Source organism: Gigantopelta aegis, chromosome 2 (genome assembly GCF_016097555.1).
Source record: "Gigantopelta aegis isolate Gae_Host chromosome 2, Gae_host_genome, whole genome shotgun sequence".
NCBI classification, from domain to species: domain Eukaryota; kingdom Metazoa; phylum Mollusca; class Gastropoda; order Neomphalida; family Peltospiridae; genus Gigantopelta; species Gigantopelta aegis.
The window spans coordinates 32,939,580-32,956,525 of record NC_054700.1 but is presented as its reverse complement, the minus strand read 5'-3'; the positions used below and the strand labels follow the sequence as shown (position 1 = coordinate 32,956,525).

The window sequence follows — 16,946 nt, the reverse complement described above, 5'->3', positions numbered from 1 at the left end:
AACACGTGCGTTACCACCAACCCTAGAAGTCGGTCACCACGTCATGTGATTACCTGTAATCTATTTACTGTGCAAAAGCTGGTAATTGTCTTTAATTACATCATTGTGAAAGTGAGTTCTGATTTCTGCTAATCTGCTTTGTCATCTGCTTTGTCGTCGGCTTGAATGCGTCAACAAGATTTGATTACGATTGGAAGGTGTGTGTGTGGAGGGAAGTGTGGGATGGGGAGGTTTTGATGATGTAACAGCTTGTAATATGCCTGGCAGGTAATATGTTTCCAGGCGTTATATTACGAGTTCATTCTCATTACACATTCCAATCTATTTTCGCGATGATGACGGATGTTAGCCCTTGCTCTCTCGATCTGCCCCCCCCCCCCCCCCACCTGGGGGGACTGATGAAAACCTATGGAATGCTGCTTGAATACCGGGTCTCGTACACCGGGTCACGGGCAACCGTGACCTTGGTGTACGGAGACCGGATTCAGAAGAAAGGAAGGTGGAGGAAGAGGAGACGTGTGCCAGCGGCGGCGCGGGGGGGGGGGGGGGGGTCAAAACCGGTGGCTAAACCGCCGGCGGCGACTCCTTCTGTTAGACCGCCGAACACCGTTCACCAGAGGAAGACGACCCAGATAGAAGAGGTTCCGGCCCCGGCTGTCTCGGCTACCGTCCCCTTGGAAGAAGACGAAATGGACGAGCCTGACACAGCCATCTGTGTCACCCCGTCCAATCGGCCTCCAACACCTACTCCTACTCAAGCGCTTCCGGACGTATCGCCGACCCTACCGACGACACCCGTTGAGGCGCAGGCCCGGAAGGAGCCAGTTGTGAAGAGGAGGAAGGCGAACACTCCCCCGAGTTCAACACCACCCAAGCCAACTCGCCCCTCTAAACCGCCGCAGCCGAAGACAGAACCAGAGGGATGGTGGTCACTGCAGGCCGGCCGTCTCCAACAGCGTTACCAGCAGTTGGTGAAGACTAATCTCTCAGATGTACGCCACCTGATTAGCCGCCCTAAGGAGCAGTCATATCAACCTCTACCCGACGGACTCAACGAGGGGGAATTCGCGGTGCACCGGCTCAATATGCGGGAGAGACAGAACGCAGTGTGCGTAACCATCCGCCGGAACGGGAAGTTTAATCAAGGTCTGCTACTACCGGAGATGGACAACCCGACATTACATCGTGTCCTAAAAACCGTCGCGGGTCCACATTACCGTCCAATCACCAAGTCGCTAGCAGACTCCGATTACCGGCAGTTCCTCCCGCACCTTGACATCCACGACTACATCGGAACCCCCTAGATAACAACCTTTACCTCCGTGAGTACCAACCTCTTTTTTGGGCTAGTTAGACTTTAAACGTTTTGGAAGCAGTTCAAAATTCTTATGTTTATTTTTTTATAAGTAGTCTAACGCATTTTATTTTGGCGCCCGTTCAATTGCTCAAAATCACCTTAAAAACCTTTTGGCTGAGAAGTCTTAACTATTTTGGGTTAAATTTTAGTGTCCGGGCATGTTTTGGATGCAGTTACTCTTTGTAGACTTAGGTAAAATACAGGCTTCACCGAGGAATCGAAATTCAGCCAATCAGAGCACGGCTCCCACTCGGTGTACTTCAAGTTTACGAAGTGTCTGCTATTTGGTCCGCGCTCGCGTTGACCTTACTAAATGGCTTTATTCCAAATTCCGCCCACCTCAAACTTACACCCCCCCCCCCCCCCCCTCCTGCTCCGGAGTTAGTCACTGGCGAAGTCAGAGGCTAAATCCGTGGTGGGCGTGCCTGAACCTTCGTGGATAGGGGCACGTAAAACGAGTTGCCCGTTGCCCGTTCTCATTACAAGCTTTTACTTACAAGTTGACACACACCTACCTGTATTTACCTGTATGTGCTGTTTTGTTGTTCACAAATGAAGCAATTAATATGTGAGGATTTCGTTAAGTAATAGTATTTTTTTGTCTGGTTTCATTTTGTTGTTTTTCTTATAAATAATATACATGTACATTAGGATATTAGTATTACCAATCAAGCCATCGGGAACCGGGAAGTCGAGGCGGGGGAGTAGGGAGAATGTACGGTGTTTTGAAGTGGGTTTTTCTTCTCTTTTTTTTGGGGGGGGGGGGGGGTTTGGGGGGTGTTCCATTCTGTATACAGGTAACTCCCTCGGTTTTTCCCACCCCAGTTTAAAAAAAAATTTGTTTTTAATAATTAATTTGTTTTTAATAATAATCATTACTCACCACCCGCCCCCCCCCCCCATATACAATGGTGCATGGAGAGATTCTACGATCGCAGGGCCGTACCCTCCGGGGAGCAGGAGGGTGGGGGGCAGTTGCCCCCTGAGAATCTCACTTTTTTCTTCTTCCACCCCCCCCCCCCAGAAAATAGATACACATCTTAGGGTTTAATTTGTTTAGTGTTTCATTTGTTTATAAAAAGTAGTCTCCCCCCCCCCCCCCGGCTTTTGATCAGGGTACGGCCCTGGATCAGTAGCCTATATTTATGTTCCATGGGACACGGATAAGATAAGATAGTTTAAAGTTAGTTTGCTCGTTTAACGACACCACTAGAGCACATTAATCATCGACTGTTAGATGTCAAACATTTGGAACATACAGTGTTAGAGAGGAAACCTACTTAATTTTTCCATTAGTATCAAGGGATCTTTTATATGCACCTCCCAACACAAAACAGCACATACCACGGCCTTTGGTATACTATTCGTGGTGCATTGGTAGTCACGGGAAAAAAAAACAATCAGAGTTTGAGTCCACTAAGGTGATTTGATCCTACGACGCAAGCATCTCCCCGTCAAGAGTAAAGACAGGATAAAATGTATTTCAAGTAAACATTACACATTTGGAACAGCATGATCATAATAATAAAGTGTTTCAAACAATCATCATAATAAAAAAACCGAGAAAAAAAACCCCAATATTTAAAATCCGGAAATTTGTCCGCGCAAATAGTCTGCTGTTTGATTGATTATTTCATGGCAGACAGCTATGAAGTGGCAACTATTTGACTGAAGTGACAGGGGAGAGCATGCAGTTTGTAAACGTGTAACTTGTTGACATGGAAGACTTGTTTGTGATAATTCCGGTGTACTCCGGCCAATTTTAGAGGGTGTGTTTGTTTAAACCAATATGCTAGGAGAAAGAGCTGGACAACAGGGGTTGTCCTTTTCAGGGTATGTGTCAAAGGTACATACAAAAATCCACGGGCTTGCTGATATTGATACAAATGTTATAGCCATTAAGGAGCCATTAAGGCTATATAGAAACATATAGCGAAATTAATTGTGGTCTGTGGCCTTCTACTATCAATATAATTCTGTTTACTGCCGAGTAGCACTCCGGAAACAAGTGAGATGCGCGCGCAGGTCGATCATAGCGCGTTTAGCATGGTTACCCGATGAGTTGGTGTGGAGCAATCTCCATGTTTTGTGACACAAGTGTTACATGTTTAACATTCCCATCGGTTCAGTACAATTACTGGTAACTTTGAGAATAAGTTCTCATTGTTTGATTGTTTTTTGTATACGTATGTTTGTACTTTTGAACCTTTGTTCGGCCACAACTTGTAGGCCCATGCCATGTGACATGGCGAACGTTACGCCGCCATCTTGTGTGAAAACTGCAAATTGTAGTACTATTGTGTCTGAATTTGACTTAATCGGTGCAATATTGGGTTCAGATATGCCTACCAAGGGCAAAGCGGCAAAAAAGTCATCGGGTTCACGTTTGGCTAAATCTTCTAGCGAAGTTTCCAGTGACACGAGCACTGCATTGACCGATTGAACGCGACCTCAGACAGATAAGGGGGATAATTCTTCATTTGTGGGTATATCGGATAAGAATGGTCCCGATACCTCTGCTAAAGACAAATCTTTGAGTGAACTTTACAACATGGTGCATTCACTTGCGTCATCTGTTAAATTAATGTCTGAAAACATTCAGAGATCGAATGTTTGCAGTGATGATGAGGATTTTGTTCTTTACGGTGAGCGTTCGGCGAAACGTCGCCGAGTTGATTCTTTTTCCGAATCTTCGGGTGATGACATTTATGACCAGATCGAAAACTTATTAACAGACAAGTCTGTGGTGGATAGTGGTTGCCTGGTTGCGGACAAAGGCTGTGACAACACATCTGATATGACGATTTTCCCAGATTATTTCAAGGAAATTGGTCAGGATTTTTCTGAAGAGGAAACCACTGGACCAGATTTGGGAGGTCAGTTGTCAAAATAAATACAAAACATTTTGAGTAAGAAAATGCCAGAAGAAAAACTGAAGGCCAAGTCTGATGAATATCCCAGACCGAAGAAGGTTGAATTTCTTCAGGTGTCAAAAGTCAATCCTGAAATTTGGAGTAAACTAAAACCAGCTACTAGATCCAGGGATATTAAACTTCAAAACATCCAGGGGGAAATTCTAAAGGGTTTGGTCCCTTTGGCCAAGTTGCTTGAAGATTGTCTGCAAGCAAGGGCGTCAGGTACAAATGCCGGTATTGTATTAGATAATACAATGCGATATGCTATTGACAGTTTTGCACAATCTAATGAAAACATTCCGAATTATCCTGAGGGTATACGACATGTTTCGTGTGAATTACGAATGCCTTAAAACATGTTTTATTTTATAAAATAAATAATTTGTAATGTAAAACTGAAGACTGATTTAGTTTAGTTTTTTTATAAATAAATAAATAATTTTTAATGTAAAATTGAAGACTGATAATCCATCCCATACGTATTGGTATGGTTCGCTGTACTGCGGCCACTAAAATAGACTCGCCCGATATTTTTAGAATTTGTATGCTCCCAAATAACGTTATAAAAGGCGAAGTGTGATTGGTCAATATTTAAATTATTATTTACAGACGAAATGTTACCTGGACATTGGAGACTACGCAGTGCTGTTAGCAATCTGTTTAGTTCTACTGGTCTAAATAAGGCATTCGTAATTCATACGAAACATGTCGTATACCCTCAGGATAATTCGGAATGTTTTCAAATTATTTTTAAATCACTGGCATGATTCTGCAAGTAAGGTTTTGATTGGTCGACATGAGCTCCAACTGGCTGCTGTTAGATCCACGTGTAATAGTGGAGCTAATTTTAATTAGATTGAGTTTTGCACTCATAGCAAACACTAGCCAAGAAATTAGTTAACGTCGTCGGGAAATGATAAAACCTGATCTGAATGCTCAGTTTGGACAGTTATGTTCAGCTCACATCCCAGTCACAACCTGTCTTTTTGGAGACGACTTGCCACAAGCAGTGAAAGATATTAATGAAACTAATAAGAGTTGGCTACAAGCTCGCAGGGCAAAAAGGTATATCAGGATTTGCCAATAAGGGCAAAGGACCTTTTTATCCTAGAAAGGATGCTGGACATGACAGTTTTATCAACAGAAATTCCGTCCAAAAAACTTCCATTTTCAAAAACGGAGGGCAGAACAGCAGAACAGACCGTTCAACCCCAGTCAGAAGTAACTCTGGTGGATATGGACAAATCTGAACCTATACAGGTAAGTCAGATGATGTGTGATGAATGGCTACATTTTAGAAATTTATTGAATTAGACTTGCCACAACAGGTTCAAGATTTTCAGGCTGGATGTATTAAGCAATGCATTAATTTCTGGGAAACTTCAACATCTGATGAGCACATTTTAGCAACAGTTAAATGTTGTACATTAGAGTTTGAAACATTTCCCAATCAGATACAAGAGCCATGTGGGTACAAGTTTTCAGATGCTGAGCTTAGGGCAATGGACACTGAATTAATTATGTTAGTTAATAAAGGCGTGGTAGTTGAAGCGATGCCCTATGTTGGCCAATTTGTGTCTAATATTTTTACAAGACCCAAGAAGGACGGTTCTAATAGGCTAATTTTGAACCTCAAAAGTCTTAATAATCAAATTACATACATGCATTTTAAAATGGAATCTCTGAAAAATGTTATCAGTTTGATGACTAAAGGGTGTTAAATGGCTTACATTGATTGGAAGGATGCCTACTACAGTGTTCCCATAGATCAGAATTTCAGAAAATTCTTAAGATTCAGACATAGGACTAAATTGTTTGAATTCACAGCACTTCCAAATGGCCTAAGCTCAGCACCACGAGTGTTTACAAAATTGACCAAGCCATTTTTTTTAAAAATTCAAATTCGAGAAAAGGGGCTACATCAATTATTCATACATCGATGATGTCAGTGGCTTTACAGGGAATAGTCAGGGTGGAAGGAAGAAATGTAGGAATAACGATGCAGGGAGATCAACATTAATATCATCCCAGGCAGGGTTTTATAGTACATCCAACACAATCGAGATTTGAACCTGTCGCCAGAAATTGCAACTCTTTTCGATTAGCATTTTAGGATCGTTTATATGCACCATCCCAGAAAGAGGGTAAAAGCTTACCACAGCCTTTGTAGATACCAGTTTTGCTGCAACTGGCTATGTCAGGGAGAGTTGTAGCTGAATGTGTTCTCAGGCATGGTTGTAGTACATCCAACAAAATCTTCCAAACTTCAGTTTTGCAGGTTGGGATTTTTTTATAACAGCTAGACAATGAGAAAGTTTCTATCAAGCATGAGACGGCTAAAAAAAGGTTAAACTTTTTGGCAAAAAAACTATTTCTGCAATTTGCAAAGTTCTATCAGGATGTAGCTGGATTGTTGATCCGATGGTTGATCCCAGGGGTCCTTGACAGGTTTACAGACGGCACAAATCATCCATAATACTTCAGTCCATGCCTCGCAAAATGGTTGGGGCACAGTCTATGGTAGTAAGGTTACAGGAGGACACTGGTCTCACAGAAATGGTTGGGGATAAGTCTATGGCAGTTGCTTGGGGGTTGGTTTACCCGTAGAGCTTTTTGCTCCAACATTAGTAATACTCATGTCCGATTACAACTGGATAATAAAACTGCTATAGGTTACATTAACAACATGGGGGGGGGGGGGGGGGGAACTAATCAGTGCAATAAACTGACTAAAAGTATCTAATTATGGTGCATGGTTATCAGCTAATCATTCTCATGGTGTCAAGAATGAACAGTCAGATAAACAGAGCAGAATCAAACATGATAATGCAGAATGGGAGCTAAATCCTGCTGTGTTTAAAAAGTTGGTTGATATTTGGGGCAGACCTGATATTGATCTGTTTGCTTCACAGCTTAAGCACCAAGTTGCTACATACATTTCATGGCAACCTAACCCGTTTGCAGCATATGTGGATACTTTTTCAGTATATTGGTCAAGTTTAAATGCTTATGCATTTCCCCCATTTTCTCTCATTGGTAGAATGTTGCAAAAGGCTGGAGGAGGACGGGGCTGAATTACTAGTTGTAGTTCCCTTATGGACCACACAGCCATGGTTTGGGAAACTTTTAAGAATGCTAATCGACTGTCCTTTTCTTTTTCACACAGACAACAGTATCCTGTCTCATCCAACAAAGAGAGTCCAGAATCACTTGCCCAAGTTGCGTCTCATATAGCATGTCGGCTGTCCGGAATGTCGTCCAAAGCCAAGGGCTGCAGAGCACATCATCATGTCTTCATGGCGTGGCGGAACCCGTAGGCAGTACGACACCTACACAAGGAAATGGTTTTGCTTTACCAGCACTCGGGACATTAATCCATTTTCACCCTCTGTGGCTCAGGTGTTAGAATTTCTTACAGATTTATTCCACAGCGGACTTGGTTATAGTTGCCTAAATACAGCTCGTTCGTCTTTGTCTTCTTTTATTTTAATTGATAGTTGCCCAGTTGGGAAGCATGTGTTGATTAAGCGTTTCATGAGAGGAGTGTTTAATTTGAGACCTTCATTGCCAAAAAATATGGTCACATAGGATACCAATGTGGTTTTACGTTATTTGAAATCTTTATCACCAGCTTGCAGTTTGACGTTAGAAATGTTAACTTTGAAAACAGTTTCTTTATTGGCTTTGCTCTCAGGACAGAGAGCACAGTCTCTACATTTGATTGACATTAGAAATGTGACTGTTACAGATCATTATGTTAAATTTCGTTTTGGAGACCTGCTAAAGCAAAGCAGGCCTGGATTTCATCAAGCAGAGATAACTCTAAGAGCGTTTCAAGATTCTAGCTTATGTGTTGTTACCTTTTTGTCAGAATATCTGACGAGAACTGAAACACTTAGAAATGAAACTAACAGTTTGTTCATCAGTTTTGTGAAACCACATAAAGTGGTGAGTAAGTCTACAATTTCTAGATGGATCAAGACATTGCTATTTAAGGCTGGAATTGATATGTCTATTTTTACCCCCACACAGTACACGCGGAGCTGCAACTTCTGCAGCTAGCAAAGCAAGAGTGCCTTTACAAACTATACTGAGTACAGCGGGATGGAGTAATTCATCAACTTTTGCTACATTTTATAATAAACCTTTGTCAGATTATCAAGGTTTTAGTGATGGTGTACTTGCATTGATTAATATGAAGTGATACAGGTTATGTTCTTTTTAGTACTGAGTTACATAATTACTGAACATTTGAATTACGTATTCATGGGTGAGGTTTTTTATGTTACCAGTATGTGTTTTAGTTTTAACTTGAGAACTATTTTAACACTCCCTTGACCGATATCCTAACAGTTAACTTTAGTTGTGTTTTGTTTTGCCAGTAGAATGGTGAATAAAGAAGTGTGAATTTAAATGTCCTTTTGTCATAACTGGTTCATCTCCTGTGTGCTCTCAGAACACCAGCTTTGAAATCTCACTTGTTTCCGGAGTGCTACTCAGCAATAAACAGAATTAGAAGATTAAACGAGACTTTCCTGTAAGTTGAAGTTTGATGATAATTCTGTCCTACTGCTGAGGGAAGAGAACGGAGGAATCAAGTGCCCTCCCTTGTTTGTTATGCCCACCCGTTGATTTCTCCGTGTGTGTGTGTGTTCTGTTCACACAATCCTTTGAAGTATGATCGACCTGCGCGCGCATCTCACTTGATTCCTCCGTTCCCTCAGCAGTAGAACAGAATTATCATCAAACTTCAACTTAAAGGTATGTCTCGTTTAATCTTCTAATTATGTTCCAGTGTAGACGGATACGGTAAAATAGATAAATTAAATTTATATACAAATAACAACAACAAACAAACAAGCAAAACAAATAATAATAATAAAAGTTTTAGTTGAACATATTCGTGCACTTAAGGTGATCTTGGTGTTGTTACACTTGGCGCTAAGATCGCTTTACGGAACGGCCCAAAATAAGTACAAGAATAACCAGAACACAGTAATAGAGAGTCTTCTCCGGGTATACCAAAGGCCGTGGTATGTACTGTCCTGTCTGTGGGGTGCTGCAAATAAAATACCCCTTGCTGCTAATCGGAAAGTTCTTACATTATCTGTGTTCGTTAACCGGCGGGTCTAGCCCGAGTACTCTGCCGTACGAGAGCTAGACGGACATTCGGACGGTTCTGGTCGCTCTCTGCCGTTCGAGAGCTAGACGGACATTCGGACGGTTATGGTCGCTCTCTGCCGTTCGAGAGCTAGACGGACATTAGGACGCTTCTGGTTGCTCTCTGCCGTTCGAAAGCTAGACGGACATTTGTACGGTTATGATCGCTCTCAGCCGTCAGAGGGCTAGACGGACATTTTTACGGTTATTGTCGCTCTCTGCCGTCAGAGATCACTCTATAGCGAAAACTCGGAATTGCTGCCAACCACACGGTAGGCAAAGGCTTCCCGTCTTGCTCTCGTATGGCACAGTACTCAGCCTGTGACTAGCGACATTTATAGTGGATGAGGTTGAGACATGGTCCCCAAGAAAAGGTATTGGAAAAGGACACTTGTAACCTAAACACGGACAGGGGCAGGACGTAGCCCAGTGATAAAGCGGACCCATTGGGCTATTACTCGTTCTAGCCAGCGCACCACGACTGGTATATCAAGGGCCGTGGTGTGTGCTTTCCTGTCTGTGGGATGGTGCATATAAAAGATCCCTTGCCAGTGTTTCTTCCAGAAAGACATTTGTGGGTATGGTTCTATGGAATTGAATGCAACCACAGTCAAGAGGGGGTATGGGAAGCCTCCCCCAGAAACAAATGGGTTATTTTTAGAGTTAGGGTTAAGAAAAACATAGAGTAATGATAAGAATAATTAATTTTGTCTGCAGGTTAACTTTAAAAAAATAAAATCTGCAAAAATTTCGGTATGGCGCCATACCCGTTTTACCCTGTGGCAGAAAGCCTGCTTGCTATTAATGAAAAACTTTAACGAGTTTCCTCTCTAAATTACCAAATGTTTGACATCCAATAGTCGATGATTAATAAATCATTGTGTTCTACTGGCGTCGTTAACCTAAACAAACTTTAACTTTTAAACAAGGACAGTTTCGGGAGAGGGGTTGTTTGGGATCCGGAAATCATATACCACGTCGACCTTTGAATTACCAGTCGTGGTGCATGTCTTCGCGCTATAAAAAGATCGCTTCAATTCCATTGATCTATATGCCTTGCCAGGCGCGTCCAATCAAGACCATGTCTGCTGTGTTCGAAATTCAATGGGTCTCAATGATCTAAGTAGAGATGGAATTGCTATAAATGAATTCGGAACACGACACAGAGTCTGCAGTGCCTATCTGCGGCTGTCAGGTCAGATACAAAGTTGAATCTGAATATGAACTAACAACCGCAGACGTATTACGCAGTATCAATTCCCAGTCGATTTGGTTTGTAATACACCTGCGTGTGCGAATTTCAAGCTAACTCGTTTAGGATTTGAACTGTGAAACTGTTATAAGATTATTTACATGGTGCGTCCATGGGAAACGTAGACGTTAAATTGTTATTTCATTTTAATCGATGTTCGTACTCTTATATTTAATTTAAGATTCAAACACCCTGTCCTGCGCCGACATTTCCAGCGATCTATACTGTCAATCTAATTAAAATTAGCTCCACAATTACATGTGGATCTAATAGCAGACCGTTGGAGCTCATGTCCAGCTGACCTTTCATTCGACCAATCAAAACCTTACTTGCAAAATTATGCCAGTGATTTGAAAAGAATTTGAAAACATTCGGGATTATGCCGAGGGTATACGAAATGATTCGGGTGAATTACGAAGTATGCCGGAAACTGATTTCAATATAAAATTTTATATAAAATTAGTTTCAAGACGGGAAAAAAAACGTGATGGTATAGCCATAAACCCTGTTTGTACTAGTATACACTCCAGAGTTTATTACTGCACTTTTCCCCCTGTTCTTTCAATGTTGAAATAGACCAACAAGTTCGCCTATTGCATAAATAGTCTCGCCCGATATTTTTAGAATTTGTATGCTCCCGAATAACGCTATAAAACGTTTTGGTAATTGGTCGATATTTAAATCGTTATTTATAGATGAAATGTCACCTGGACATGGGGTTCCACGCAATGCTGTTAGATCTACTGGTGAGACCAGTAGAGCTAATTTTAATCAGATTGTCTGTACCTGGTAGCAAATGGCCGCGTGTTCAGTCCGTGTCATAGACAGGTCAAGGTTGCATCTCTTTGTTTTTTCATTAGTAGCAAGGGATTTTTTATTTTATATGCACCATTCCACAGATAGGATAGAACATACAACGGTCGTTAATATACCAGTCGTGGTGCACTGGCTGGAATGACAAATAGACTAATAGCATGACACATCGGGCAATCGCTTTACCAGTGGGCTACGTCTCGCCCATGTCCCAACCAATTTACCCCTCACATAAGCGTATGAGCCGGAGGGGGGAGGGGGGGGGGGGGAGGGGCAGTGGTCGTGTCTCGTACATATGACATTACTGGGAGACAAAAATCCAATTTGGGCTACTATACAAACAGTATAACACCGTGAAACATACTGAATATACTAACACTGGTATTCTAAACAAGAAACTATATTTAGAATGTAATTTTAGTTGTTAAAATAGTTTTATTAGTCGGAAATATCTTACAATGGCAGAAAACATAGACGTATGGGCCGAGGTTTTTTTTCCTAAATTAAAAGAAAAAGCTCAAATCTGGATACCATTTTTTTTCATATTATGATTACTACCAAGGGTTGCAAACAAATCACTATGCAGTTTTACATGGATTACTAATTCTGAGGGTAGAATGATGGACATACATGGTAAAACGACCTCAGATTAGCACATTGTCACGGGGATCCTATAATACCCGTAACTGAATGAAACACACGATTATCCAAATATCTCTCCTAACTGTATATCTATTAGATCTCTCTGTAACGGGCAGTTATACCCGCGTGGCTCGTCTAGGTATGATCAGAGATAAGATCTTATATAAAGTATGTATTATTATAGCACGTTTAGTTCACTAGAAAACACAACAAAAACACAATACACTTTGGAATCTGTATTACTACTACGCTGACAAATGTATTGCCGCAGTAGTTAATTAACAACAACAAATAATAACAACCCAGAACTGATCACTTAATTAGTTAATCTCTAGGTGTCTAGTTTACACAATATTCTAATCACTTCACCATGACACAACACCCACACGTGTGATAATTGAGAAACGCTTCCAGGGGAACTTAATTAATAAAGGAATTACAACTCTATTCCTAACTGGTTAATTTTTAATTAACCCTTAACTACTCATTCAGTAACCTTGTAATACAGAATTAATACTGGTACCTATCACAATAAAGACAATAACCTACAGTTTACCTAGGTCCTCTAGGATGACTGGTTAAGCTTTATATATATTAGAACAGTGAGCCTACAGTTTACTGCGTCAGATTACCGGCAGCACCGTCTAAATAATATTGGTATAATACAGTATTAAAATATTTAAAGTCACATCAATCACATCAAGGTTATACAACAGAGCAGAAATAATATTTACCAAGTCCAAACGGACGCATTCCCTGGTAGCCTTCCAATATGTTTCTGCCCATATCTCTAAAACCCTAGCTATTTATCAAAAAGTCCAAATATCGCCTGGGGGTACAACGCGGTCCTCCCCCTATCAAGTGATATTTCCACAGCGACCAAGCAGGCATATTTTTCTTAGATGGCCAGACTTGATGACGCCTAGTGGCCAAAATCACGGTCGTAAAAACCGCACTCGCGGAGGTATTACGTAACTACTGGCAACATGGCCTCCGCAACTGGTCTGGGTGTGTATTAGAAAGAGCTCGACGACCGTCGCGCAGAGGTATTACGTAACAAAGTGCCCACCTGGGCTTAAGTGCATATTGGAACTGCACACGGCCCTCTAAAACAATTAATAACGCCACAGGCGAAAACAAAATTAAGAGCATGTTCCGTCACACACATTTTGCCCGAATATCTCTGTCATTTTGTCGGAATTTGAGGTTTTGCTCTAGCATTAGGGTGAAGTTGTCCTCTCCCACTGCCCGCCTGTCTCGTACGCTTATGGCAGCAAACTCGGGGCATCTTTTTAAATGCTGGATTTTGAAGCACGTTACAACCCCATAGCAATATGCCTTTAGTCAAAGGTGTATGAGATGACACTTCACTCAAAAATCAGAGAGAGAGAGAGAGAGAGAGAGAGAGAGAGAGAGAGAGAGAGAGAGAGAGAGAGAGAGAGAGAGAGAGAGAGAGAGAGAGAGAGAGAGAGAGAGAGAGAGAGAGAGAGAGAGAGAGGAAGGAAGAAAATGTTTTATTTAACGACGTACTCAACACATTTTATTTTCGGTTATTTGGCGTCAGACATGTAGTAAAGGACCATACAGATATTCAGAGAGGAAACCCGCTGTCGCCACTTCATGGGCTACTCTTTTCGATTAGCAGCAAGGGATCTTTTATATGCACCATCCCACAGACAGGATAGTACATACCACGGCCTTTGTTACACCAGTTGTGGAGCACTAGCTGGAACGAGAAATAGCCCAATGTGTCTACCGGCGGGGATCGATCCCAGACCGACCGCATATCAAGCGATCACTTTACCACTAGGCTACGTCCCGCCCCCAAAATTATCAAATGCTTGACCACCAGTAGCCGATGATTGAAAAATCAATGCGCTCTAGAGGTATCGTAAAGCAAAACAAACTTGGGTATAAAAAATTGAATTGTATCTAAACCAAATTATTTACCAACAGTAAGAAAAATGTTAACACCAACAGGGTAGGGTGTATACTACCAAATCAAATCCCATACATGACAATAGTAACATATGTGGCTAAAACTTCTTCCTGCAGCGTAGCAATTGACATAAACGCCACGGATATAAATACTACAACCCCTTACCCTTAAAGTTAATCAGAAAAAAATTGGGGGTCAAGCTGCTCATTTCTGAGATAACGGGTAGCGTCTATGACTACCCTAGTTTCGCACAAAATTTGAGATTTTTTTTTTTTTACAGGTACCATATATGTTCCAAGCACAAGGCTACTTGACACAGTGGTACTAGATGAAGTAAAAATGCCTACATTTTTTTCCCAGATAAAACTATATACATATATATTTATTTTTTTACAACCAACACACTCACATTTATCACCAATTACAAACATTCTGGTGTTCACGTCTGTATCAAAAGTTGGGTGCACCTCCAACTTTGACCCAGCCGGAAGTTATTTGGTTTAGTACTACCATCACCAACAGGGATGGAGAATATTCCAATTCAAAATGTAAAACAAATTCAGTACACTGCTCGCTTTAAGTGTTTGGGTCATAGGACCAATCACATTCGTCGGACATATTGCCCTGCCCCCAAACTTACCCCCACCTCACCCGCAATCCCAAATCCGTAAAACAAGACTTGTTACTTAGTCGGTAGTGGGTGCAGTACTGTCTTCGGTTAAAAGCATATAAAGATCCCTTGCTGCTAATGGAAAATTGAGGGTTTCTGTTGAATACTGTCAGAATTATCAAATGTTTGACAAGTAAATGTAGGTTGAAGTTCAGCAAAACATTCAGGGTTTTTTCATAAATCTTAAGAGCAAATTAATTATTGACAACAATAACGGATGACTGTATTTAAAGCTTTATTGTAGAAAATAAATAAACAAAATATAAATGTGTTCAGTCAAACCAGTAGGTCAATGTTTCAGAGCAAAATAGCAGGGTATGACAACTTTTTTAAAAAGTCACTAGCCACAGGGCTAGTGGATTTGTAAATTCCACTAGCCCACAAAAATAAAGCACTAGCCCAAATTTCTGATCAATTACAACACACTTTATATATGGTTGAAAAACAATGTTTCAAGGAAACCAACCCCTATAGTACCTAAACAAAAACCGGCTGACCTGTTTTCTTCTCTTTTGTACATAAGTATAAAAAAAATTATTTTAAATTTTTGTTTTTAGTATTATTAGTATTATTTAGTGAAAATGTATCTCAACCTGTACAGGTGAATGAAGTTTCAAAAATAAATTAATAATAAAAATTTAAAAATCCTGCATGATCTACCCTATTTTGTCAAGTTTAATCCTAAACCATTGTCCCGTCCCCCCCCCCCCCCCCCCCCCCCCATCCAGAATGGGTAAACAATTTAACGAACTCCTCTCTCTAACCACCTAAAACAAAAGAATTTAATGCACAGTACAATGTATGGGCTTGTTCAGTGTATTCGATAGTGAATTATCACCAGCAGCAGTGATAGTTGCTCAAATAGTCTACAGGGCAATATATCTCATGTCGGACAGATATCAACAAAGATATTGACAGGATTTAACTCGTTAACTGATAGACAAAAAACGTATTATCTTGTACAGATGTGAAATGTTATCTGAACAGCAGCTACGCACATTAAACAGGCCAAGCCGGCTGTGGTCCCTGATTGCCAATATCCCTATCGCAAGTAGGCGAGGCATTAAATTAGAAGACAATAGATAAATAAGACAAACAGGGAATAATTTAATAGACATCGCCACTTTCTTCCAATTAGGGCTGTTCTTAAAGACAGTCTAGTAAATAATTTAATATTCGTCACCACCTTCCTCTTCACCCTTACCCTACACAGAGTCGACATAATGTTTACTGACATCTTGTCAAAAACTAAACGTCCATTATGTTAATGTTAACCGTGGCATAGACCATCATGTCACAGACTGTCTGCGTCACACAACTGGTCAAAGGTCGTGGTATGTGTTTTGCTGTCTATGGGAAAGTGCATATAAAAGATCCCTTGCTTGTTGCGGTATTAAGAAAATGTAGCAGGTTTCCTCTGATGACTATGTGTCACAATTACCAAATGTTTGACATCCAATAGCCGATGATTAATTAATCAATGAGCTCTAGTGGAGTCGTAAAACAAAACAAACTTCTTGTACGTGACCGTTTTTGAAGTCCATCAAATCCTAGAATGCATTTTAAAAATTGGTCCAAAATTAAAACGGTTCGGTTTTTATCCCAACAAACCGGATATCCGCTTTTGGCAGCTTGGTTCAGACCGTAATCGCAAAAAAATTGAAAAATGACATCTGCGAGACAACATTTTAAAATTAATAACACTTTGGTGTGCCTGCTCAAAACCGTCGAAGGCAAAAAGACTCAAGTGGAATTGAGAAATGAAAACGTTATTGTCGGAACAATTGCTTTCTGTGATGGTTTTATGAACTTGACTATGAAAGATGTTACTTTCAAACCGGTCAAAGGGAAAGAATCCAAATTCACCGACTTTTATGTTCAGGGAAAACAGATACGATACGTGCACATTCCAGATGAAATGGACATTGTAAAGTCGATGGATCTGTTCGTGAAACAGAAGCACCAGCCTCCAGCGGTCCGTGGACGAGGCGGCAGGGGAGGGGGAGGCAGAGGGCGGGGACGAGGACGTTCAGACTCCTACCCAGCGGACGATAGCCTAAAACGCGGAGGTTTTGCTTTTGGACAAGGCCGCAGAGGTGGATCAAGTCAGGGCCAAAGACACTGATAATAGTGATATATGGCCAATTGTGATATTCTTCTCAAGTGACAAATCAAATGAATACATATTATTTTTATAA

The 16,946-nt window shown here is 41.0% G+C and overlaps 1 protein-coding gene across 1 annotated transcript; it reads left to right on the top strand.

Moving 5' to 3' along the window:
- The first annotated feature begins 16,372 nt into the window (after positions 1-16,372).
- On the top strand, positions 16,373-16,946 carry LOC121377895 (U7 snRNA-associated Sm-like protein LSm10). Its single transcript, XM_041505995.1, has one exon. It carries the CDS (start codon positions 16,415-16,417, stop codon positions 16,871-16,873), a length of 459 nt encoding a protein of 152 aa, XP_041361929.1. The 5' UTR covers positions 16,373-16,414; the 3' UTR covers positions 16,874-16,946.

Coding starts and splice junctions, on each gene's coding strand:
- LOC121377895 (XM_041505995.1), top strand. CDS start 16,415: ATGACATCTGCGAGACAACATTTTAAAATTAATAACACTTTGGTGTGC.